General features: G+C 44.5%; 3 protein-coding genes across 3 annotated transcripts in view; all 3 read left to right on the top strand.

The window, feature by feature from the left end:
- Positions 1-26,445, top strand: part of LOC311035199 (H-2 class II histocompatibility antigen, A-U alpha chain-like) — a gene marked incomplete at its 3' end in the record, with an annotated part of 48,964 nt that overhangs the window by 8,255 nt on the left and 14,264 nt on the right. The window lies entirely within an intron of this gene.
- On the top strand, positions 11,527-17,187 carry LOC311034594 (rano class II histocompatibility antigen, A beta chain-like). Its single transcript, XM_084042475.1, has 6 exons — positions 11,527-11,656; positions 12,442-12,711; positions 13,855-14,139; positions 15,418-15,531; positions 15,645-15,674; positions 17,013-17,187. The coding sequence occupies exons 1-6, from the start codon at positions 11,593-11,595 to the stop codon at positions 17,051-17,053; spliced, it is 804 nt and encodes a 267-aa protein (XP_083898601.1). The 5' UTR covers positions 11,527-11,592; the 3' UTR covers positions 17,054-17,187.
- On the top strand, positions 17,993-23,041 carry LOC311034595 (H-2 class II histocompatibility antigen, A-U alpha chain-like). Its single transcript, XM_084042476.1, has 5 exons — positions 17,993-18,130; positions 19,674-19,931; positions 20,273-20,373; positions 20,832-21,012; positions 22,826-23,041. Exons 1-5 carry the CDS (start codon positions 18,061-18,063, stop codon positions 22,945-22,947), a joined length of 732 nt encoding a protein of 243 aa, XP_083898602.1. The 5' UTR covers positions 17,993-18,060; the 3' UTR covers positions 22,948-23,041.

Raw genomic sequence — 26,445 nt, forward strand, 5'->3', positions numbered from 1 at the left:
ATTCATTTCCGGTTGTATAGGAAATGACGCGATATGGCGTCATATCCTATGCATAACCCCCCCCCCCAATTCTGAATTCCCATAGACGTTTTTAATATCGCGTCAAATAAGAACTGTGTTCCAAAAATAAACAAATGATCCCGGCGAATTGACTCGTATGGATATGAAGCATCTGACGGTGAGAAAACGCTAATGTTACTTCCGCCGAATTATCGCAGCGAAACTGTGCAAAGTGCACACACACTCCCTGGATACCAATTCAGAACCTCTGCCCAAAATTGTTCACATGGGCCTGTTATAGCGCCACCAGGAGGACACTTTTTGCAAAACACATTTTTTGACAGAACTCCTGCAGATTTTTTCCAATCCAAACATCACACTATCTACATAAAAACGTTCAGATTTTTCCATTCCTTCCTGTTTGGCTAAGAATGGCGTCCAAAATGTCTCCGTCTTGAAAAAAATGCCTCAAATCATGAACACACCATGCAATTTCTGTGAAATGTTGCATGCACATTCATACTAGGCCGAAATGCCACTTGATTTCTTTTTTCTTCAAATCAGCCTCACAGTGGCGCTATAACAGGCCGATTCGTGTTTTTACTTATAACTGCACCGATCAGTGTACAACTTAGAATGTGCACTTGCAGGCCAAGGAAAAACCCTTTCACATCTGCGTTTTATAGCGCCACCAGGAGGGCCGACGTATGTAAAACACATTTTTGGATATTACTCCTTCAGATTTTATAAATATTTCACGCAAATCGGTACACATGATCTCTATAGTCATGTGATCAAGACGGATCTGTTTTTTAAAAGATTTTTTTTACACTATTACTACTGCTGCTATTGCTAACAATACTACTAATAATGGGACAGACAATTAATACAGACCTATTTTTATCAGATTTTCTCCATCTAGCATTTCAGTACAATATTACAAAGTACCTCTAGTATTAACATTTACACTTTAGACTTATTTAATATTGTTAATAGCAATGATGAGAATGCCACCAGTAGTAGCCTATTACTGTGTAAAGTATAATATTAATAGCAAAAGAGATAGTACTAGTAGTAACACATTATGAGGATTATTAAATTGTAATTATAAGACACATCATTATAATAATCATCATCATCCTCATCATCATCATCATAATGTACCCTGATGGTAGCAGGAAAAGTGGGCACCTCAATGTAAAATTGTCTGTATGGTCCAAAATGTACATTTTCTTTATATGTGAAGTAAAGTATACTTAGAACATTGATAATTAAGGCCTAATCTTTCTACAATTGCTACAATACCTGTATATACAATCAATTTTAGACCAATTTTCAAATATGAAATGTTTTAACATTTTGGACAAAATGTTGGACAAAACTCGAGGTTACGAATGTAACCCCGGTTTCTTTAGAATTCGGAGTAACATACTCACTATGGGATATCAGCGCCTCCTGGCGATGAACAGAGCTACATACCATAAACTCCCGGGCCATTCATTGTCTGAGAAGGGTATGTCACGTGTCCGGTAACCCGGAACCGGCTTAAAGCCGCTCTCGTGACGTGGCTCATCCTCTTTAACAACCGCTCTCTGCATGCAGATGTACACAAACAGGGGTGTTAGGTGAGTATGTTACTCCGAATTCTAAAGAAACCGGGGTTACATTCGTAACCTCGAGTTTCTTGTCAAATTCTCCGTAACATACTCACTATGGGATACATAAACCCCCCTGGGGCTTATAGCCATACAGAACCCTCCCAGCCCCGCACGCCCCCTAGCCGCAAGGCCCCGCCCCCATGGGCGTGACCTTTGGCCTCACGGGCGCCCCGGCCCCAAGGGCCGGGGTGCGGGATATTAGGAAAAAGAAGACCCTGACAGACCAAGTCTGCCTTATTCAGCTAATGAACAGACACGAGTCTGTCCCATAAGTGAAAACAAGGAAACAGGGCCCTCTCCCCTAGAAACCTACCAACGGTGGTTCCGAGGGGACTAGAGAGAAAGGAAGGTAGGGAAGAGAACAAAGGCAGGCTAACACAAAAACCCTGCCTAACCTCCCCCACCTTAACTAGAGGCAGCTGCTACGCCCAGAACAGCGTGCGCCACTGACGCCGCCGCCACATCCAGGCTGTAGAAGGCCGCAAAAGTCGAAGGAGACGACCAATTAGCGGCCGTGCACACCTCCTGGACCGAAACTCCTCTGGAGAGGGCCCAGGACGTAGACACACCTCTAGTAGAGTGAGCCTTCAGTCCTTCTGGAACTGGAACGCCACCACTGACATAGGCCAGCCTAATGGCATCCAAAATCCAACGAGAAAGCGATGCCTTAGCCACTGCCTTCCGCCTACCACCTGGGCCGTAGGAGACAAAAAGCTGCGACGACGACCGGCCGACAGCCGTCTTCTGGCAGTAGAGCTTCAGAGCCCTCACTGGACAGAGACAGTGCAACCGCTCATCCTCCGCCGAGGCGAAAGGAGGCGGATGAAAAGCTACCAGCTCAACCGGTGTCTGAGTCACCACTCCGTTCTTGGGAACAAACGCCATGTTGGGTTTAAGCAAGACCCTGCTGCCGTCTCCCGAGAACCTCATGCACTCCGAGCTCACTGAGAACGCATGCATGTCGCTGACCCGTTTAGCTGTAGTCAAAGCCACCAAAAGAACCGTTTTGAGACTAACGATCTTCAGATCCACAGACTCAAAAGGCTCAAACGGTGGGAGGCAAAGTGCCTCCAACACCACCGTCAGGTCCCAGGCCGAGAAAAGGGGCCTAGAGACCGGCCTGGCTCGCCTGGCACCGTTCATAAAACGGCGCACCAGATGATGTCGGCCAACCGTTATGCCATCGAAACCTTCGTGACAAGCGGAAATGGCCGCCAGGTACACCTTCACCGTCGAGAAAGCCAGGCCCTGATTCAACTTGCCTTGCAAGAAAATGAGGATGCTGCGCACTGGTGCCTGGAAGGCCACCACCGGCGGTGACTGCTCCAGACCCCATGCCACGAACATGTTCCATCTGTCGTCGTACGCAGCCATCGTGGAGACGGCCCTCGCACCCTGGATGGTAGCCACCACCTCAGGGGGCAGGCCATACGAAGTCAAGGTCTCCCTCTCACGGGCCAAACCCACAGGTCTAGGTCCTGAGGCCGTTCGTGGTAGATGTCGCCCCCTCCCTGCTGTAGCAGGCTCCTGTACAACGGGAGGGGCCAAGGATCGGCGTAGAGGAGAGGCGTTATTTCCGACCTCCACACGCCCCACGCCGGAGCCACCAGCAGCACTGACCGACCCTGACGCCTCACCCGCTCTAAAGTTGGGGGAATCAGGTCCAGTGGCGGGAAAGCATACAGCAGCTCGTCCGGCCAGTCGTGCGCCAGGGCATCCAGGCCCAGGGAAGGGTCCCCCACCTTCACAGAGAAAAAGCGAGAGCACTTCGCGTTCTCTTTGGAGGCAAACAAGTCGACCTGTGCCCGACCGAACCTGGTCCAAATCAGGTCCGTCACCCACTGGTCGAGGGACCAATTCTCGTACCGAAGTCTGCCCCTGGACAGCAGGTCCGCCCCGCTGTTCAAGAGACCCGGTACATGCGAAGCTCGTATTGACGCGAGGCGCGAGTGGCACCAATGCGTCAATCTGCACGCCAGGCTGTCCAACACCCGGGAGCGCAAGCCCCCCTGTCTGTTGATATAGCACATGGTCGTGGTGTTGTCTGTCCTGACCATGACATGACAACCGCGGATGCGAGCCTCGAAGTATTTGAGAGCAAGATAGACCGCCATCAGCTCCAGGTAGTTGATGTGGGCCTCCCGTAGACTGAGGTCCCACACTCCCCTGGTCGAGCGGCCCTCGTGAACCGCGCCCCAGCCCGACAAGCTGGCGTCCGTGGTGATGACCTTTCGTGACGTCACAACACCTACACTGACCCCCTCGGACAGAAAAGCTGCTTGTGACCACGGTCTGAGTGCTTCCACGCACCGTGGAGGTACCAAAACCTTCAGAGAACCCATGGTGGACGGGATCCCGAGAGCCAGCATCCACCTCTGGAAAGGTCTCATGTGGAGCCTGCCCAAACGGACCAGGTGTATAGCCGAGGCCATGAGACCTGCCGCTTGCATGCACAACTTGTAGCTGACTTGACGCCCCACTTGAAAGGACCTCACACAGGCCAAAAAGCTGTCTATCCTGTCCTGGGATAGGCGTGCCACGAGCGTGTTTGAGTCCAGTAGGATCCCTATGAAAGTGGTCCGCTGGGACGGGACCAACACGCTCTTCTGGGCGTTGATGGTGAAACCCAGCGACTGCAGGTGGGAGATGGCCACCTTCGTATGTTGCGTCACCTCCTCCCTCGAGCCCGCCGCCAAAAGCCAGTCGTCGATGTAAGTCGACAGACGGATCCCCTGCTGCCTCAGTGGAGCCACAGCCGCGTCGGTGCATTTCACGAACACCCGGGGGCTCAGAGACATTCCAAAAGGGAGGACAGTGTACTCGTACACCCTCCCCTCGAAGCCGAAGCGCAGGAACTTCCTGTGCGGTGGGTAAATCGGGATGTGGAAGTAGGCATCCTTGAGATCGATGCTGGTCCACCAGTCGCCCTGGCGGACCGTCCGCAACAGCGCTGCCGTTGTCAACATTCGAAAGTTGAAAACCGTCAGATATTTGTTGAGACCCTTCAGGTTCAGAATGGGTCGTACACCCCCCCCCTTCTTTTTCACCAGAAAATATTTCGAATAAAAACCCAAACGGTTCTGGTTCGGAAGCACTTCCCTGACAGCGCCTTTGCTCAAGAGGGAGGCCACCTCCTCTCTCAAAGTGTTGGCTGCTGGACCTTTGGCCTGGGAAAACAGCACTTTGTCTGTCATTGGTTTTTTTTTTGGAAAATTGCAGCCTGTAACCCTTTTGTATTGTGCGCAACACCCAAGGATTCGGCTTGCATAATTTCCATTGCTCTACACACTGAGCGAGCGGATTGGTCGATGACGTCATCGGCCGCTCGGAATGTGTGTGCGTTGTCATGGGAACCATTGACGCTGCTACTGGTGACAGCGGTGCTAACCCCGAGGGTCCCGCTAGAGACAGTAGGGGTACTAACGGTCTGTCCTGAGGACTCGGCAGAGTCACGTGACTGGACACGGGGACCTTCCCTGACGTCAACATTCGGTTCGTCCGTCGTCGCCGCTCGCCTGTTCCCACGGAAACCAACGGCGCTGCCGATTGGACAGGCGGGGCTGTGCGCGTTAGTAACGCTGGCCTGCCTGAGGGACTCGGAGGAGTCACGTGACCGGCCACGGGAAAAATTCCCGACGTCAGAAATAAGCCTACCTCGGCCGTCGTCTCTGCGCGGAGCGTCGACAAAGTTATCCTCTCTGAAGGAGGCGCCCTGTCGTATTCCAGCGGCAGACGAGGCCTTCTGTTTCCATGGAAACCTGTGAGGTGTGACAGCTGAGGGGTCGTCTGTCCTTCCAAAATGGCGGAGACAGAGGTCCGCTCTTTCTGACTCAAGCACTTCCGGTTCACAGTGACGTTTGATCGCTTCCTGTGAGACGGAAGGCAAAACCGCCGTGACCCTGTTCCACTGGCGCTTCGGCGCCCTCTGGCGGACAAGGGTGGCGTCGGTTTTTCTATTACCTCCAAATGATTTATTCCCTTCATATGATCCAACACATGCACAGATGTTGTCCCAACAATGTCCGCGACACCGGAGTTCGGGTGACCCGGACATTGTGGGCTCATGGGATGATGACACTGATCCATTGCATGCACAGATGTTATCCCAGCAATGTCTGCCGCACCGGAATTCGGGCGCCGCAGACATTGTGGGCTTATTGGATAACAACATTGATTCATTGCATGCACAGAGGTTACCCCAGCAATGTCTGAAACACCGGGGTTCGGGCGATCCAGACATTGTGGGTTTATGTAATGAGAGCGTTGGGGCAGAGATGTCTCGAGAACGGGGACACCACTGCTCCTCTGCTCTAGGCCACGTGAAATAATGAGCGGGTTTGTAGCATTCAGCACATTTATTTTCTCCACAAAAAAGGGTTTTACATAAACCGTGTTTTGAACACACATGTTTAGAACACACACATCTTTTTGCACACAAAAGTCCACATTTTGCACACAAAGTTTTTTCGCGCTCATGGAGCCGTCCACGACTCTGTCCACCGAGGCCTGTAAAGCCACTGTCCTCTTCCCCAGCATGAACGGCCGAGGGGGGGGCTGAGCCGGTCTGTGCACCGGCGATAGAGTGTCACTTACCCCGCCCGCCACGGCGAGGCTTCCCGCTGTCGCGACGTGGAGGCCTGTTGGTGTTGGGTGCGGGTTGTTGGCGGGGTGGAGGTCTGGCCCGCCTGTTCCCTACCTCGCGAGCACCGGCCGAGCTGAGGAGGAGGACCGGGAGGTGTTGGCCTGTCCACGGCGGGAAGAGGAGGAACGTCCTCTGGCCACTGGCCTTTCGTTGCGGGCCGGGAAGATGGTGGGGGGGCTGGTTCCAGCACGCCGGCCGCTGCTTCCCGCTGTGCCTTCCTGGACTCCGTCGAGACGCGGAGGAACTCTGAGGCGCCCGCAAACAGATTATCTGGACATAAAGGGAGCGCCATAACGCTCTTTTTTGCATCGGTCACTTCTGCTCGAAACTCAGTGAGCTCGAGCCACCGAGCCCGTTCAATCGCTGCGCTGTCCGCCATGGATTTTCCGGTCCATGCTGTAGCGTGGCGAGTCACTTTTATGGTGAGCTGCTGAAGGGCTTCCAGCTCCTCAGCGTCCTCGCCCCACTTCTCCTTCAGCTCGGCCAGGCGCCGCGCGGTCGAGCCCTGGAGGATGGCCACCATGTTTAGCGCGCGAGCCGCCAGCGCCGATGATTTGTAGGCTTTTTTCACCGCCACGGAAAGTGCCTTTTCCTTCGGCACGGTGAAATGAGGCTCAGGGGTGAGGGCCACTGCCTGTCGCTGGTCCACAATGCCCTGGGCCAACACGCGGTCCATGGGGGGGCAGGCGATCAGACCCATCGTGGGAGCTCCCACTACGTCGAGAGGAAAACCCAGCCTCGTAGGCTCGGAGTGGTTCGCCCAGGTGGACATGAGGACCCTCGCGAAGCCTTTGGCGGGCGGAACCTTCCTGAACCTGGGCGCGCGCTCGTCTTGTTGGGTCAGACCCTGGTACTCGTCATCAGGAGCGCTGGAGGATGCTCGCTCCTCCAGCGGACGTTCGAGGCCACATCTGGCTAAAGCCCTGTCAATAATGGCTGAGACTGGTTCCTCGCGCTTGGCGGGGTCGGATTCCAGTTCCTGCGCGGCCGGCCAGCTGGGCGCCAGGATACTGCCTGAAGACTCCATGTCGCCGTCCCGACGTGGAGTGGAGACGGCGGCCTCCTCGGGAGCCTCCTGGTAGGAGGGTAGTTCGCCCTCCTCCTCCCCCTCCTCCATGCTGCGAGCATCGTTGTCGTCGGAGTCCTCGCTGAGGTTTGCCCACGCACCGCTGTCCCGGTACGCCTGCTGTAGCAGCGGAGTCGACGGCTGGGAGGAGGGGGAGGAAGGGCCGCTGGTTGGCTGTACCTGAGTGGACCCCCCAGGCACAGCATTCGCGGCCGCTGTCGCGCTGCGTAGCACGGCTGGTGTAGCAGGCTGGTGCTGCGGGCGGCTGCTTGCGCCGCTCTGGAGCCCCGGGGCTGCTGGAGGACCCATGGTGACGCTGGGACGCACGAGGATGCCTGCACCGCTCACATTCCCCGGGCCGGAGTCGGTTGTAACCCTGGTCGGGGACGGGGCGTCGCCTCTCCCCTCATGGAACTCTTGCGCCCTGGCTAGGCGGCAGTCGAGATGGAGCCTTGAGAAGAGGGCGCAGTCCTCACAGCGTCCCTGTGCCTTCGGATAATGCCTCGCTGCATAGGCATGGTGTAGGCCGAGGCAGGCGATGCAGAAGCCATGGGGGTCATCTCCGGCAATGAGACGACGGCAGACCTGCAAACCGCAGGCGCGTGGAGTCTCCATCGTTGGTGCTAGCGTCGAGTGGAGAAAAGCTAACGCTAAGCTAGTTAGCCTGTAGCTAGGCTAAAAGCCGGCCGGCTTGTCACCGTGCTAGCACGTGGAAAAACTTTTGAGAGAAAAGCTTGGAAAGTAGAAGATAGAGCCGCGGGAGCGGAACGAGAATTTTTTTTTTTTTTTTTTTTTTTTTTACACACGGAGGAAACCCGTAGGTCGGTACAGGTACCACCTTGGTGGGCTAGAGTTGTATTCTGTCCATTTTCAAGGTAAATTCAAAGATATCGTTCTGGTATGTCTGTTAAGCTGTATTCATCTGCCATGCAGAGAAGCGAAAGAGGATGAGCCACGTCACGAGAGCGGCTTTAAGCCGGTTCCGGGTTACCGGACACGTGACATACCCTTCTCAGCCAATGAATGGCCCGGGAGTTTATGGTATGTAGCTCTGTTCATCGCCAGGAGGCGCTGATATCCCATAGTGAGTATGTTACGGAGAATTTGACAAGAAACATTCTGTCAAAAAGGAAGAAGAGCCCACTCTTCTTTATCCATCCAGAGATTGCGTTCAGGTGTTTATTATTGTCTGCAAATCTGTCCACCCGAGGGTGCTAAAAAACAAACACAGTCAGACACCATGAATGACAGATGATGAGCCACACAGCTCAACTATAACACTACTCTAAGTTAATGTCCATTCATTCACTCATTGTTGTTAAAAACCCTCTAAAGTCAGCCAGGACACCCATGACCCAGGAATAGGGATGTCCGATATTATCGGCCTTTATCTGCCGATATTAGCTTAAACATTTAATATCGGTGAGATGTGAGCTTACCATAATCACAGTAATCCTTAATCATATTCAAGGGCTTTTGGAGAGAAATGAGACAGACTTCAGTCATTTTCAAATTAGAGCACTGCAGAAAGCGTGTGTGTGTGTGTGTGTGTGTGTGTGTGTGTGTGTGTGTGTGTGTGTGTGTGTGTGTGTGTGTGTGTGTGTGTGTGTGTGTGTGTGTGTGTGTGTGTGTGTGTGTGTGTGTGTGTGTGTGTGTGTGCGTGCGTGCGTGCGTGCGTGCGCGCGCGCGTGCGTGTAATAGGCCAACATCTAATCTAAGATTAGTGGGACTCATATAAATGGCCACCAGTGAGTCCCCGGGACTCACTTACGGTAATTGAAAACCATTGTCATTGTATTCTATTAGATTTATTAGATACCATATTGATATTATAGCCATTTTATTTGATTAGATATGTGATGTTGTTACCTGACAATTCGCATATATCGGTATCGGTTGACATCGGTATCGGAAATGAAGAGTTGGACAATATCGGAATATCAGACATCGGTAAAAATATATATTATATTATATAATATAATAAAATGATATTAAAGCTGGAATCCATAACTTTTATGTCCTACCCGGGATTCGAACCCGGGTCTCTTGTAACGAGAGACCAAATTTCTACCGCATGCAGGGATGCATTGGTTTTGGAACTTGGTAACACGGCTTGCAACCCCTTTTTTGAGCAGGAGCACGCGCGCGCACACGCATCGATTTAAAACAACCCTTATTTCACACCTCAACAAAGTTTACAAAGGCTGGTGACTGCCAGGTGTCACACCATCATGAATTAACATAGGAATGAGCCTAGAGATGCTTATCAATTGTCCATCGTGTGACCTGTCGTGTAGGTGTTAAGCGACGTGTGCGTGACGTCATTAAAATAGCGTCCTACCACCAGGGCCGGATTAACCCTTCGTGGTGCCCTGTGCTACGACCCGTTTTGGTGCCCCCCGGGACCGTTTTTTCAGCTTGGGGTGGTGTGCAGTGCGGAAAAAATTGACGTTTCACCGGCGCGTTTCACCGTGTTAGCGCTCCTTCAGCAGCCGCTGCTTCTACATTTTGGTGCTTTTCGGCGATATAGTTCTGTCTTCTTTCACTTTCTCCACGCCGTTTGGTGCCCCCCCAAGGTTTGTGCCCTGCGCTTCAGCACCTAAAGCCCTTCCGCTAAGCTGGCACTGCCTATACCGCTAACAAAATCACCAATAGAGCACCGAAGTCTGACGTAATTTACACATCCTACCTGGTTCGCGGTTTTCCACCCCCGTTCTGAATTCCCATAGACGTCTTTAATATCGCGTCAAATAAGAACTGTGTTCCAAAAATAAACAAATGATCCCGGCGGTTTGAATCTTATGGATATGAAACATCAACTGACGGTGAGAAAACGATAATGTTACTTCCGCTGAATTAGTTACATTTTCGCCAGAAACAGACTGTATCAAATATAAGTGACTGACTATCATAAACGATACAGAACCTCCTCCCTGAAAATATCGCCGAGACAGTTTGTTTATTTTTGGACCACAATTCTTATATGAGACGATTCTAAGATGACCCAATGTTATTCTCCATAGAGAAATTACTTTACGAACCAGGGGATGAACGAGTGACGTCAGGACTTCTGTACTCTATACAACACTGACTACTTACCACCTACCACTAGGTGTCCTCCCAACACCAAGGTGTAAATCTCAATGACCAGGGAGGCCACCTCCAACCACTGCTACATGTACTAGTTATGTTCTATTAACTCAACTTAAGAATATCATTTTATTCATTAAAATAAGCAACTCCAATCATTTATAACAACTACATCAAAGTTGTGAACCTTTTGCTGCGTAGAAGTCTGGTTTTTAATTACTGTTTAATTCAGAATACAGGGGGAACTAGAAAAAGTGCTCCTCGGATCACAGGTCTCCGCCAGGTCAGGTATGTTATTGTGGCCTCCTGGTGGCGCTATAATGTGAAAAGGTGCGGCATTTCTTCTTAGGCCTTGAACGGTAATCGGACACTGCATTCATGATTTGAGGCATTTTGTTCCAAAAATGTGTTTTGCTAAATCAGACCTGCTGGTGGCGCTATAACAGGCCAATGTGAAAAGGGTGGAATTTTTTCCTCGGCCTAGTGGGAATGTGTGTGCACAATTTCACGGAAATCGCATGCTGCGTAGATGATTTTAGGCATTTTGTTCAAATCGGGCCAATCCTGCAAACTTTGGAAGGCAACTATAGCCAATCAAGATGGAATATGGAAAATCAGACAGATCCGTATTGATCACATGACTATAGAGATACTGTGTACTGATTTGCGTTATGTTTGGATAAAATCTGTAGGAGTATTATAAAGAAATGGGTTTTGCACAAATCGGCCTCCTGGTGGCGCTATAACAGGCACATGTCAAAAACTTGGGCCAGAGGTTCTGAATTGGCATCCAAGGAGTGTGTGTGCACAGTTTCGCAGCGACCGGGCCAACGGTGCCGGAGATTAGCTGCTCACAGACAGATGGACACACGGACGGACACATGGACACACACACACACACGGACGGACGGACGGGGTGCAAAACATACTCTCTCGCCATGCCTTCGGCCTGGCGGAGACAAAAAGCAGGTGAGGGACTATAGGCTACACATAACCTGTTGTTGTTTGTGTTGTTATAGTAACCAAATCACAGCTTGTAGGTCAGCTTTTCTGGCGTGCGACACCGTCGAACATCAAAGTCCAAATGGGGCTTTAACTGCCAGTGACTGCAAACTGTTCCTCATTCCTGGTCGATCATGGCTGTGGTAAAATGTGTCTGCTCTGCACTCTGGCTGCTCATCCTGTCTATGCCTGCAGTTGGTGAGTTATTTTTTACATTTGAGAGTTTTTTACTTAAATAAAACTATCAATACTGCAATACTGAAATATTGTTACAAGTAAAAGTTTGGTAATCAAAAAGCTTGAGTAAAAGTACAAAAGTATTGGTATCGAAATGTACTTAAAGTAGCAAAAGTAGAACGTACTCATTATACAGAATGTCCCATTTTAATTGTTGTTTTCAAATGTATACAAATCTTTTGAAAATAGCAGATCTACCAAAGTGAGATCAGGCTGGATCTACAAGCTCACAATGCATCATATTGCGATGCATTGAGAGCTTGTAGATCGTCTATTTTCAAATGGCCGAAATGTATAGAGGGCTGAAGTGGTTAATGTATGTTTTGTGATAATAATCTAAATCTGCAAAGTAGCAACTAAAGCTGCCAAATAATTGTAGTGGAGTAAAAGTACAATATTTGCTTCTGAGATGTAGTAAAAACTAAAAAAGAATACCTCAACATTGTTCTTAAGTACAGTGCTTGAGTAAATGTACTTTACCCTCTAACCCTAACCCTAAAATCAGCCTTTAATGTGCTTATTTTTTTTTTTTTATATAAATATAGACATTTCCCGGCCATTGGAAATTCCTGTTCTCCTACATTTACCATATCATTTTTATTAATTATTAATACATTTATTTATTATTACATTACAAATTAATTAAGTGACTAATTTATTTATTTATCCCCTTAATAAAAAAAAAAATCTGCAAGACTGTAAACAAGTTGAAATCCAACCTTTTAACATCACTTTCACCCCTGCAGATGGTCTATTCGCTAATTGGCTTGTGCACTGCCAGTTCTCTGCCAGAGACGGCAGTGATGCTGTGTACCTGGAGAAGTTCTACTTCAACAAGAGGCTGATGGGTGAGTATAGCAGCGTTACGGGCAAGTACACTGGCTACGTGAAGGAGACCATACGCTATGCGGAGGACTTCAACAAGAGCCCTTACATCCTGGAGAAGAGGAGAAGAATCAGTAATCACAGCTGTATGAGCCGCGTGTCTGCAGTGTATGATGCACTGAAAGATACTGGTGGGTGTATTAGCTGAGTACTGACCAGTGTTGCCATGTTCGCTTATAAGCGACTTTTTGCTTGTTTTTTCTGTAACGTGGCTTGTAAATATTGGTGGTTGCGTTTTTTGGGGGGCGTGTTTCTAAAGTATAGTTGCTTATTTGGGCTTGCTTAATTTTTAGTTATCAAATATTTTCATGTCATGGACCCCATCTGAAAATGTTTTGTGCCAGGGAGCCCCGTACCGTACCAGAATTGTGTTGTTAGAATGTTTAAAAAATGTTTCGCATTTGATTTTTAGATTTTTATTTTTAATAGCAGATCTGCAAGCTCACGGCGCATCGCATCGCGACTTGTTGATCGGCTATTTTCAAACAGCCGACGTATACAGTAGGCTATATAGGTTTAAAGTGCTCATGTGACCTATGGTTGCTTCTTTTGGGTTTGTTTTCCTAGACACGGTTGCTTATTTCTCTCTCAAAATCTGGGAACACTGGTACTGACATATATATATAGGCTAGCCAACTTACTATATTCAATTCAATCTTTATTTCAGACCCAGGAAGATCCATATCATAATTATACAACAGAACACAATGAAATAACAGAAATAAAAAATAAAATGCAATTGGCCCACATTGTTCAGTTTCTGACATACAAACATGTGCGCCAATGATTTCACAGTCTAGAGGAGAACGTGACAAAACTGCTGTAGGCTTAATGCATAGGCTTAATGCATAGGCTTTAGGGGCTGTAGCCCTCGGCACAAATTGCGTCCGGCCAGAAGGGGAAAAAAAGACCTGAGTATTGCGAGTAACGCCCCTGAAATACTGCTGAAATAGCGCTAAATCGGTGCCGAAATGTGTCACCAGCACCCCTCACTCACCTCACCGATGAAGCGAAACAAAAAGTGCCCCCCCCCTGAACATTTCAGTTAAATAAAATGTACTGTCAACTCTAGTTTTTGTTATTTCGTTTAAGATAACTATAATGTGTGTGTGTGTGTGTGTGTGTGTGTGTGTGTGTGTGTGTGTGTGTGTGTGTGTGTGTGTGTGTGTGTGTGTGTGTGTGTGTGTGTGTGTGTGTGTGTGTGTGTGTGTGTGTGTGTGCGTGCGTGCGTGCGTGCGTGCGTGCGTGCGTGCGTGCGTGTGTCCGTCCACCAGTGCAGCCCAATGTCAGACTAAGGTCTCAGCGTCCATACCGCGGCAGCCGTCATCCTGGCCTCCTGGTGTGCAGTGTTCACAACTTCTACCCCAAAACCATCCGAGTCACATGGCTGAGGAACGGACAGGAAGTGACCTCGGACGTCAGCTTCACCGAAGAGCTGACCAATGGGAACTGGTTGTACCAGATTCACACTTACCTGGAGTACACGCCCATACATGGAGAAAAGATCACCTGTAAGGTAGAGCACGCCAGCCTCCAGGAGCCCATGCTAACTGACTGGGGTAATAATATAATAATAATAATAATAATAACTAGAAAAAGTGATCCTCGGAGCACAGGTCTTGGCCAGGTCAGGTTTGGTTATTGTGGCCTCCTGGTGACGCTATAATAGGCCAATGTGAAAAGGGTGCCATTTCTTCTTAGGCCTTTCACGGCAATGGGACACTGCAAATCGGCCTATTATAGCACCACCATGATGCTGATGTGAAAAAAAATCTTCCTCGGTCTAATGGGAATGTGCGTGCTAAATTTAACGGAAATCGTATGCTATGTTCATGATTTGAGGCATTTTGTTCAAAACAAACCAATCCTGCAAACTTTGGAAGCCAATCTCCAATCAGGATGAAATATGGAAAATCCACGTTGATCACATGACTACAGAGATAATGTGTACCGATTTCCGTGATGTTTGGACAAAATCTGTAGGAGTGATCTAAAAATAATTGGCCTCCTGGTGGTGCTATAACAGGCCAATCTGAAAGGTTCGGGGCAGAGGTTTGACTTTGGCATCCAGGGAGTGTACAGTATGTGCACAATTTTGCAGCGACCGGGCCAACGGTGCTGGAGATTAGCTGTTCACACACACACACACACACACACACACACGCACACGCACACGCACGCGCGCAAAACATACTCTCTCGCCATTTTGCATTTTCTTCATAATTCAGTCTTTTTTTTTTTTTACATATTCATTCCAATTGGCAATGATTGTAGTTTGCAGGAGGGGCCTAATGTACAAAACGTGACACAAATCATGTTCAATCTACCAGCGGCATGGACTATCAAGTTGGGTTTTGATATTCCACACTGTTTGTCTGTAATTGGCATCAAATAGAAGTAGGAGGCGCCTATTTCGTAGAAATATCGGCATATAACGCAACATCAACCCCAAATTGGAATCACATCTTGAGTGGCCTCTATATAGAGCGCACCTCCAAACCCATGACTTACAGTACACAGCCTTGGCTAGGTAAACCCAGCCTGGCAGAGGAGTTCACTTTTCTAGTCTTGATATTACTAGCAATGTACATAGGTGATCTTGGAACAACACAGTCTCACTCCCAAGAAGGCACATATTGCCTTTTGGTCAGAACCCCAGGAAGGCACTATGTGTCTCCCCGGGGCCGCCCCCGACAATATGTGCCTAAAGTGAACTCAATGTCGTATGTAAGCCAAAGGGTGTATATTTTGTGTGACTGATTTGATAAAGCAGATCACAAACATGAATGTGGTCTGAAACGTTAGTTGTTTGTTGACTTTGTTGTTGTTGTTGCCAGATACGGCTATGACAGAGTCCCAGAGGATTAAGATAGGAATGGGAACAGCTGGCCTGCTAGCGGGACTAATGGTTCTCCTTGCTGGACTGATCTGCTACATGAGGAGCAATACTGGTGAGACTAATGAACACGAAGACTGAAAGAATATAATCTGATATACATTTTAATCATGAGTTTGTTATGGGTAGAATAATTAGTAATACGTTTGCCATGTTAACTTTCCACAGCTGGACTGGTGCAGGTGCCACTAAGAGAAGGTACGTATGTACATTACTGTAGGCTTTATCTTCAAACATTACATTTAACCACATGAACCCCCAGTGTCCAGATCTACAAGCTCACAATGCATCGCCATGTGGCACATTGCAAGCTTATAGATCGGCTATACAATCATCTATAGAGGGGATTTGAGGTTGATTGAGGGGAACTTTAGCAGACCTAATATAGAGCCCTGGGGGACTCCAGTCATAGAGTTTAAGTGGTCAATTCACAGCAACAATTACACTTTGGTTTGGGTTGTGCAGTTATCTTAATGATGATGATCCAAATATTGTTAAGATATATATGACAGTTGCTCCGTTTGAATAGACACAGCAATTTGTTTTGTTTTTTCCTGTTTATCTTTCTTTCTGTTTATATTACTATTTGAAGATCCGGATTCACAGATCCAGTCTGCATCTTCTTCCTAATTCATAGTCAAATCAACATGAAGTTGACATTTTGTATAATAAATAAATAAACGCTGGACAGGTTTTCTAATATTATATATTGCCAGATTCTGCTTTGTTTGCATGCGTTTATGTACCAAAAGTGAAGAGTGACTTTTTCTAATAACGAGACAATTTGAAAATGTTCTGATCAGTGGAGAAACTATTGTTATCTTACCAATAGTTACATCAAACTACACAACCTCAACTTCTACCAAAGTGTACATTTGCCTTAGCTTTGAGTTATACTGTTGTGCCTATTGATGACATAGTAGTAAAGACCACACGGAACCACACGCACCTACAGTATAAAACCTTCCTACATTTCCCTCTGGGGATCAATAAAGGTTTATTTTAATCTTCATCTTCATCTAACTGCCCCTCCACGACACTCCCTCTAAATCCCAAACAGTGGGTCAGGACCCATTTGTGGGTCACGGATCCATTTTTGTGGGTCGTGAGTGAATATCCCTTTATTTTTTGTTTCCTAAATGTTGCCATTAATTATAATTTTTAAAGATTTTTTAAAGATTTCTGCAAAGATGCGTTGTAAAAGAAATTCGAAAATAATTTCATGAATGAACAAAAAATTATCAAAGAAATTCCCTAAATTAAAAAACAAATGTTTAAGAAGTGTGACAATATCAGATCTGCAAGCTTGCAACACAGCGCGAAGCGACGCGTTGTGAGCTTGTAGATCAACTATTTTCACAAGTTTGGGTCCCAGGCAAACATCTGATTTCTCTTTTGGGTATTGAGCTAAAACGTTTGGGAACCACTGCTCTAAATTACCCACTGTTGAAGTAAGTAAATAAAAGGGTGTGTGCCTTCTCTCCTACAATCAAATATATGATGCCTTTCACCTCTCTATCTGTCTCTGTGTTACAGCATCATCTATGAGAGAAGACACACCTGCAGGTCCACAGTGATCACCAGGCTTTCAAACCACATACATGTTTGAGTGTCTTTTTGTAATCTAATTTTGTTTCCCCATGTTTCTTTCTCTACTCTCATAACTCCTTTCTTACACCTGTAAACTTGTGATGTGACAATAAAGTTGAAGTTTTACAGGGTGCTCAGCTGTACGGTATGTCTTACAGTGTTGTCGGACGTCATTTGTGATATTCAGCTAAATATATCTGCCCATATTATTTACCAGCAGCGGGGTTGGTTTTCCCCGTTCAGCCTACCTAGTTCCCAGCAAAGCAAAGATATGCTCTTCTCTTGTTAAACCAGTCAGACTGGCCTGACGGTGCCATCGCAACCCATGACAATGGGGTTGCCACCGTGCCAGGTAGAAGGCTGTAATGTATACAAATACCAAATTGGACCCATAAGAGTCCTAAGCAGGGCTTAACCCATTAAAACCGGGAAAGCATTTGTTTCATTTTAGATTAAGCATTCATCTGAATACATAAAAACTATGATAAACCATTCACTTGAGATATACTGTAGACGGTGCAGTGGAAGAAGTACTCAGATTCTTTACTTAAGTAAAAGTATCAATACCACAATGTACTACCATTTTACTTGAGAAAAAGTACAAAAGTATTGGTTTCAATATATTTTTTATGTATCAAAAGTTACAGTAGCCTTTCAATTATGCAGAATGTCCCATTTCACAGTTTATTTCTAAATTCTTCAAATTTTCAATATCGTGGATCCCTAGTTTTGGAATAAAGAGGCATTGGTTTTTTGTGGGTTTTTCAGAATGGACACAATGTTACTATAACGGCATGGTTGATATTGGTTGTATTGGCCAGATATTTCACATCAGTGCATCCGTAATCATTACGGTAAAACCTGTCAGAAACAATGTGGATGTTTGTGTGTGTGTGACTTCCTCCATTGATGAGAAAGAGGAAGTAAAGACAACACAGCTGCTGTGGAGAAGTGTGTGTCTTTGACTCTGTGATCCACCTTACTGCCGAGAGAGATGAAGAATCCTACCACCACCCTCCTCCTCATCCCACTGACTTTCACAATCTGCTACGCCACTTCTGAAAGTAAGAATCTTGCCACAAATTAATTTAATAATATTTTTTATTTAATAATAATAACAATAATAATAAAAAGTAGGATACATACAATGGACAGAGGTCCGTAGTAATTAATTAAAAAAATGTTTTAAATACATTGTTCTTGTAAGTAGAGTAATTATAATAACATACTTTTCATTTTCACAAGAAATATTTGTACTTTTACTCCTTTACATTCGGGCCAGATGTAAAGGAGTAAAAGTGTCATTTTTCAAATTATTTGGCAACATTCCACTTTGTTACCCAGAGAGACTTCAGACAATTGTGTTTATTTCTATTGGAACTTATCATTTTATATTTTATACCTTTCAATCACATATTAAACAATAACTCAGAAGTAACTAAGTGCTTGAGTAGTCTGTTCACTATAGATACGTTCCTACTCAAGTAATTATCTGGAAGGCTACTTTTACTTATTTTTTAGTATTTTAAAGTAACAATAATTTTACTTGAGTATAGTTTTTGGCTGCTCTACCACCTCTGTCAACCAAGAGAAACAAATCTAAATGAATAGAAGATAACATTGAGAAATCTTAAAAAATAAAACGGGACATGAATTTGTCCAGCATGGTGACATTAATAGCAAAGGTAAAGTATTGGTAAAGAGGTGAAACCATGCAAGTGTGGGAGTCTTTGCATTAAATTCAATACTTTTCAATTTGAAACATGATATACAATTGTTTTGTTTTTTTTCTTGCTCCAAAAAAGCAACAACAGTGACATCATGTGACATCATGTCCTTGCCCTAGTACATGTGAATAGGGTAAAGGAATTATTGTCATGTCAAACAAAGGTGCTTCTTGCATGGACTTCGCTCATTTTTTTGCCCGGGAGCATTAAAGGAGTAGTTCACCCCAAAAATGACTTATATTCTACCAATTTCACACCCCATTCATGGAGATTTTTCTGTTTTGGCTGTATTCCTGCCAATAATTTGATGACCGGCGGACTCTCCGGTAGGAGACTGAATATTTGACTCTCTCTTGGAAGTCCCATATAACATTTTCATAACATGGTGGTTGTTGCAGTTCCCTACACTACAGTAATAATAGCCATAGTTTTACGCTTGGACATAAAAATATATCACTGAATATGATCTGTCTTACAAACTCAATGCTGTGTTGTTTTTACCCCCAAGACAATGGTGGATTTGGCCACTCAATGTCTGTTTTTACAATTACAAACAGTGAAAGCAATAACTAATTTCCACACATGAGGATGATATATTTCAGCAGTTTTATTGGTCACCAGAAGCAGGACATGTGTTTTCAATGAGACTAACACAGAGTTTGTGATTGAATGGACTTACGGGGGGGCATATCTGCTAAAATTAATATAAAATATCTAGGTATTGAATCAAGCAACAACAAAGGAATGTCTGGGGGTCACACAAAAGCCTGAGTAGACATGCAAACGAGCCCAGAAGTGTTAGTGAAATTCCCCTTTAATGACCAGAACGTATCAATTAATACACTCTACTAATTAATACATGTACTATTTGATTTTCCAGTTATCCATGATGCTCAGTATTTGTTGGGCTGCACTGCTAACAGCACTGAGTTACAGCTGGCCATTGACGGTGACGAGGCATTTTACGTGGACTTCCAGAGACGAGAGGTCGTGTTCACCGCTCCCCCATTCTTTGGCAGCCTACCCTCAGTCTTTGAGATTCACAATAAGATTCTCAATAATGCTGAGAAAAATGGGAAAATTTGTCGGGACTTGCTAGCAGTAGCTACGCCAACGCTGAATCCACCCGAAGAACTAGGTAAAGGACAAAATAGCTTATTTGCTCTGCAGTGATTTTTGTTTTCAGTAGTCCATTAGTAGAGTACATTTTTAAGTCACAGTTTGATTATTCGAGTTGATTAATCAAACATCATCTTCCGTTGGCCAGTATAATACATGCATACATACATACATACATACATACATACATACATGATTTTGTTTTAGTTTACTATAGAGCTGTAGAGAGTGAGTCACCTGTTATTGAACAAACACGCTATAGCTATAATCACTATCAGAATACGAAGACTTATTTTGCCAAAAAAGTAACACTTACTTGCTGCATATTTAACCTTTAGAACCCTCCTCTCCATCCAACAGACGCTCCTGACAGTGTCCTGTATCCATCTGAAGAGGTGGAGCTGGGGATGAAGAACAGACTCATCTGCTACGTCAAACACTTCTACCCTCCATCCATCCAGGTCAGCAGAGGTGGACAAAAGTACTCAAACAAAGTACTTGAGTACAGACTATCCTGGTCAAATATTACTTCAACTACAAGTGAACATTGCTCTGTAAAAATTGTTTCTTGAGGACTGGAGTACTCAAAAGTGCATGTTCCCTCCCTACAAATTAGTTTCAATCCAATCTTTATTAGCAGACTCAGGTCCATAGACAAGGAATAAACATAGAAGAAACACGACAGGCAGTATGGAGCGGTGTGCAATAAGCCTTAAACAATGACACTTTACTAGAACATTGACTGAACTTAAGAGCAATAGAGTTTGCTTGAGCATACAGCTTTCAGTGGAGTCAATATCTTCTCAGCTTTCAGTGGAAGTGCAATATCTGTCCTGTAGTTCAGTGAAGTGAACGTCCTAGTATCGAAAAATACAAAATACTCAAGTAAATATATCTCATTACTTGTCCACCACTGCAGGTCAGCTGGACCAGGAATGGTGAAGCGGTGAACCACGGAGCGTCTCTGAGCCGCTACTTCCAGGATGAGGACGGAACCTTCCATCAGTTCTCCTCACTGGACTTCATCCCCCATGAGGGAGACGAGTACAGCTGCAGTGTGACGCACCCTGCCCTGGAGCAGCCCGAGGTCAGGTTCTGGGGTCAGTATGATGCTTTCAACATGTTTTTATGCATGGACCAGCCCACGCTCAGGTTCTGGGGTCAGTACGATGCTTTTCAACATAATAGCTCTGGCCATGCAGATGGAAAGTACACTTTCTTAAGAAGTACTCTACTACTTAAAGGGATAGTTCACCCAAAAAATAAATTTCTTTCTATCGATTAGTCACCCCATGGAGACTTGAATTCATGGTATATTGTATTGTTTTCGTCTCATTCCTAAGCCAATAGTTAGTTGACAAGCGAACCGGTAGGCAGCAGTTCCGGTAGGAGACACAAAGGAGACTCTTTGTCTTCTACCGGAACTGCTGCCGGTCATCAAATTATTGGTTTAGGAATGCGACAAAAACAAAAAAATATCCATGAATTCAAGTCTCCATGGGGAGTGAACTATCCCTCTAAGTGCAATGTTGAGGTACTTTTACTTTACTGGAGTATGTCCTGCCATTTGAATTGTTTATTGTGTCTTTTGGGGTATAATGTTTATGTTGGAAAAAAAAAAACTTTTCGTAGAGCATTTCTAGAGATAAACTATGGTCATTTAGTGTGAAATCAGGCATGTCACATGTTAATGTCACATAATGTGATCCACTCTGATTTTTCTGTGTCTTGATTCTTACTATTAAAGCCACTTTCCTTTAAATCATAACAGGATCTAAAATTTTTGTGAGTTCCATGTGCAATCTGAAGTTATGGAATGAATTGGCGTAACGACCAAATTGGGGCTGGAAAAGGGGTAAAAAGCAACAAAAAACTAAAAAAGTAGTGTTAACGGGTGCAAAGATTACACAAACTGCACACCTAGTAACTTGTTATCCATAATTACAGATTGCACATGGAACTCACACCATCAATAGACCCTGTTATGATTTAACCCATTAAGACCTGAGGCCGAGTCTACAACTGTCTTCTGAATCCTAACAGTTTTCTGAAAAACGTATGTCAGGGACCCCCAAAATAATATGTATTTGGCTGCTGACCCCCACCTCAAATTTTTTTTGTTCCAGGTACCCCCAGAAGCAAATATTTGAGTTAAAAATGTTCGCTTTGAAAAATAATATATGTTCAAAGATTTGCAAAAAAGAAAACACTATTTAAAAAAAATTGCAGATATACAAGCTCACAGCGCGGCACAAAGTGACACGCTATATGAGCTTGTATATCTGCTATTTTTGAATAGCCAAAGAATAAAATAATGCTTTTTAGCTCAAATCTAAAACATGTGCCATTAGTGATATGCCTGATTTCACACTAATTGACCATATTCTTGAAACTGCAAGACACAATTTAAATGTAACAGGAAATGATTATTTTGGATACCTTATAATCCCACGGTGGAACTTCCACATTAAACAATGAAGTGGAAGTTGAGGTTAAAAGTCTGTTAAGACAACAAAGACAACATAGTGGATAAAGGAGAACTTGGGCAGAATACACTTTTTGTTTGTGTTCATTAAGTGAGAAAAAAAGAATATTTTGACTCATACTGTATTCCCAGATAACCGTACAACCTATTAGGCCTACCCAACGTTCTACCAAAGTTAGCATGGGGTTATCTTGTGACTCAAATTCAACTAATGACTTGTACACTTACATTATTCTCGTATAACTAAACCAGTGGTTCTCAAAGTGGGGTGCGGTGACCCAGAGGGGTCCTTGAAAGGGTTCCAGGTGGTCCCACTCCCCAGCTAAATCATTGATAGTTCGGAACTTATGGTCTGTAAAACACTTGCACAGTTTGGTATGCATTTGTAGCAAAGCAACAACATGATTTGTTGTTCCTCTGTGACTCAGAGCCTGAGCAGGTGGTGAGGCCCAGTTCTGCAGTGGACGTGTTCTGTGGAGTGGGCCTGACTCTGGGCACTCTGGCCGCAGCAGGGGGAATGTTCCTCATCGTCAAGAGTGGCCGTTTGTGATGTGGAGGAGGAAGCTGTATAGCGGCAAGTTTTGAGCTTGTAGATCTTTCAGCGCGCTCTTTTGGAAAGTGCCGTTTTGCACTTTTGTTTCTGTAACTTCTACCACCTACCTGCCCCTTGACGGTAGGACTTCCGGAGCAGAGTACCTAAAAGCAATGCAATCAATCAATCAATCAATCAATCAATCAATCAATCAATCAATCAATCAATCAATCAATCAATCCTTCGTCTTTGTCGCATTCGGTTGCAGGAACGCCCGATCACACCAGTGTACAAAATAATCTATGACATCTATGACACAAAAATGTATATATATTCGATTCTGAAAATCTGAATGGAACTTGATATTACTACTGCAGTTACTAGTACTGCAACTACAAATCTATGACACAAAAATGTATATATTCTCTTTTGAAAATCTGTATGGAACTTGATATTACTACTGCAGTTACTATTACTACAACTACAAATGTGTAGCAAATGTGGTTCAAATTACTGAGGTGTATGTATATGTTCTGTTCAAATATTAAAATTATTTCTGCTACTACAAAACATATTTTGATTGATTGAATACTTTGTTAGCCAGATTGAAAACAGTACTGTTAGTTCTAATGTTGTTGCTATTGTTACCATTGTTATTATTATTATTTGTATTTTTACAATATTACTACTGCTGCTATTGCTAACAATATACTACTAATAATGGGACAGACAATTAATACAAACCTAATTTTATCAGATTTTCTCCATCTAGCATTTCAGTGCTATATAAAAATATAGCACTAAGAAGTGTACTAACATTTACACTTTAGACTTATTTAATATTGTTAATAGCAATGATAATAACACATTATTACTGTGTAAATTATAATATTAATAAAAAGATATACTAGTAGTAGTAACAAAATTATGAGCATTATTCAATTGTAATGATAAGACACATTGTTATAATCATCATCATCATCATAACATTTTATTTAAAAAAGATTACCCTGATGGTAACAGGAAAAGTGGGCACTAAGGAAGAGTGGGCACCTTGATGTAAAATTGGCTATTTGGTCCAAAATGTTAAAAAATATATATATTGGAAAACGATCTAAAGTAAAGTATACAGGATTAGAACTTGCTTGAACATTTGCTAATTAAGGCCTAATATTTCTACAATTGCAGCAATACCTGTATATACAATCATTTGTAGACCATTTTTCAAATATGAAATGTTTTAACATTTTGGACAAAAAAGGGCACTAGGCCCACTCTTCTTGTATCCATCCAGAAATTGCATTCAGGTGTTTATTATTGTCTGCAAATCTGTCAGACACACACAGAGAAACACAGTCAGACACCATGAATGACAGATGATGAGCCACACAGCTCAACTATAACACATCTCTAAGTTAATATCAAACATCTAATTCATTGTTGTGAATATAATGATATTAAAGCTGGAATCCATACCTTTATGTCCTCCCCAGGATTCCACTCCAGGGGAAATATTGTACTTAAGACCATCAATCAGTACTACTTGTCAACCACTAGGTGTCCTCCCAACACCAGGGTGTAAATGTCTCAATGCAGGGAGAGACCACCTCCAACCACTGCTACATAGTTGTATTATCATACTCTACCTTACACATTGGTTAACATAACCTTTTATTTGTTTGAAATTAAACCGCTTTAACACTAGTTAACTCCAATCAATTATAACAACTATATCAACGTTGTGAACCTTTTGCTGTGCAGAAGTCTGGGTTTTAATGACTAATTAGCTAATTAATAATAAAAGAAAAGCGATACAAAGTCCAAATGGGGCTTTAACTGCCAGTGACTGCAGAATGTTCCTCATTCCTGGTCGATCATGGCTGTGTTTAAATGTGTCTGCTCTGCACTCTGGCTGTTCATCCTGTCTATGCCTGCTGTGGGTGAGTTAAGATGTGTTTTGTTGTCATTTGATTTGAGAGAGTATAGTTAGTACACCAGGATACTGACACCAGGATACTGACACCAGGATACTGACACCCACATACTGACACCAGGATACTGACACCAGGATACTGACACCCACATACTGACACCAGAATACTGACACCCACATACTGACACCAGAATACTGACACCCACATACTGACACCAGAATACTGACACCCACATACTGACACCAGAATACTGACACCCACATACTGACACCAGGATACTGACACCCACATACTGACACCAGAATACTGACACCCACATACTGACACCAGGATACTGACACCCACATACTGACACCCACATACTGACACCAGAATACTGACACCCACATACTGACACCAGAATACTGACACCCACATACTGACACCAGAATACTGACACCCACATACTGACACCAGGATACTGACACCCACATACTGACACCAGAATACTGACACCCACATACTGACACCAGGATACTGACACCCACATACTGACACCCACATACTGACACCAGAATACTGACACCCACATACTGACACCAGAATACTGACACCCACATACTGACACCAGAATACTGACACCCACATACTGACACCAGAATACTGACACCCACATACTGACACCAGGATACTGACACCCACATACTGACACCAGGATACTGACACCCACATACTGACACGATCATGTATTAGGATTCCACATTTGAGATACCAGAACAAGTTGTAAAACAGCAATGAGTTGACATTAGCTTTTCCACCTCTTTATCTGTATCACCAATGCACATTGGAAGTGTGGTCAGACTGTATGTGCTCTCTGTCTCTCTGTGTGTGTGTGTGTGTGTGTGTGTGTGTGTGTGTGTGTGTGTGTGTGTGTGTGTGTGTGTGTGTGTGTGTGTGTGTGTGTGTGTGTGTGTGTGTGTGTGTGTGTGTGTGTGTGTGTGTGTGTGTGTGTGTGTGCGTGCGTGCGTGCGTGCGTGCGTGCGTGCGTGCGTGCGTGCGTGCGTGCGTGCGTATACTATATGATACAGTAAAAGTAGGAGAACATTGGTTTCCCCACAGATCATTTAATTTGGGAGAAGTCAAAATATAGCTATACCACTGTTGGTTTCTACATGTACTCAACTATTGTGCTAAAGTGAAAGTTGTGATGTAGCATACTTTTAATTGACTTGTGAATATCCATTTTTATACTTAATGCTTCTACGCCATACATCTCAGATGCAAAGATTGTACTCCACTACAATTACATGAAAATGTGTGTTACAAGTTACTTTGTAGATTTGGATTATTATTACAAAACATACAGTAACCACTTCAGCCCTATATACTTTTCGGTAATTTGAAAAATGAAAATAGCACATACATTGCATTGTATAAGCTCACAATGCATCACATCGCGACGCATTGGAAGCTTGCAGATCTGCTTTTTTCAAAAGATTTGTATGCATTATGAACTTGAAATGGGACATTCCGCACAATGAGTACTTTCTACTTTTGGTACTTTAAATACATTTTGTTATCAATACTTTTGTTCTTTTACTCA

The sequence above is a fragment of the Gymnoscopelus microlampas genome (assembly GCF_963454915.1).
Source record: "Gymnoscopelus microlampas genome assembly, chromosome: 19".
NCBI lineage: Eukaryota > Metazoa > Chordata > Actinopteri > Myctophiformes > Myctophidae > Gymnoscopelus > Gymnoscopelus microlampas.

Bases quoted from the DNA above. Each gene is read 5' to 3' on its own strand.
- LOC311034594 (XM_084042475.1), top strand. From the start codon at position 11,593: ATGGCTGTGGTAAAATGTGTCTGCTCTGCACTCTGGCTGCTCATCCTG. The intron at 11,657-12,441 runs GTGAGTTATTTT...TCACCCCTGCAG, and splicing joins CCTGTCTATGCCTGCAGTTG to ATGGTCTATTCGCTAATTGG. The intron at 15,532-15,644 runs GTGAGACTAATG...AACTTTCCACAG, and splicing joins CTACATGAGGAGCAATACTG to CTGGACTGGTGCAGGTGCCA.
- LOC311034595 (XM_084042476.1), top strand. From the start codon at position 18,061: ATGAAGAATCCTACCACCACCCTCCTCCTCATCCCACTGACTTTCACA. The intron at 19,932-20,272 runs GTAAAGGACAAA...TCCATCCAACAG, and splicing joins GAATCCACCCGAAGAACTAG to ACGCTCCTGACAGTGTCCTG. The intron at 20,374-20,831 runs GTCAGCAGAGGT...CCACCACTGCAG, and splicing joins TCTACCCTCCATCCATCCAG to GTCAGCTGGACCAGGAATGG.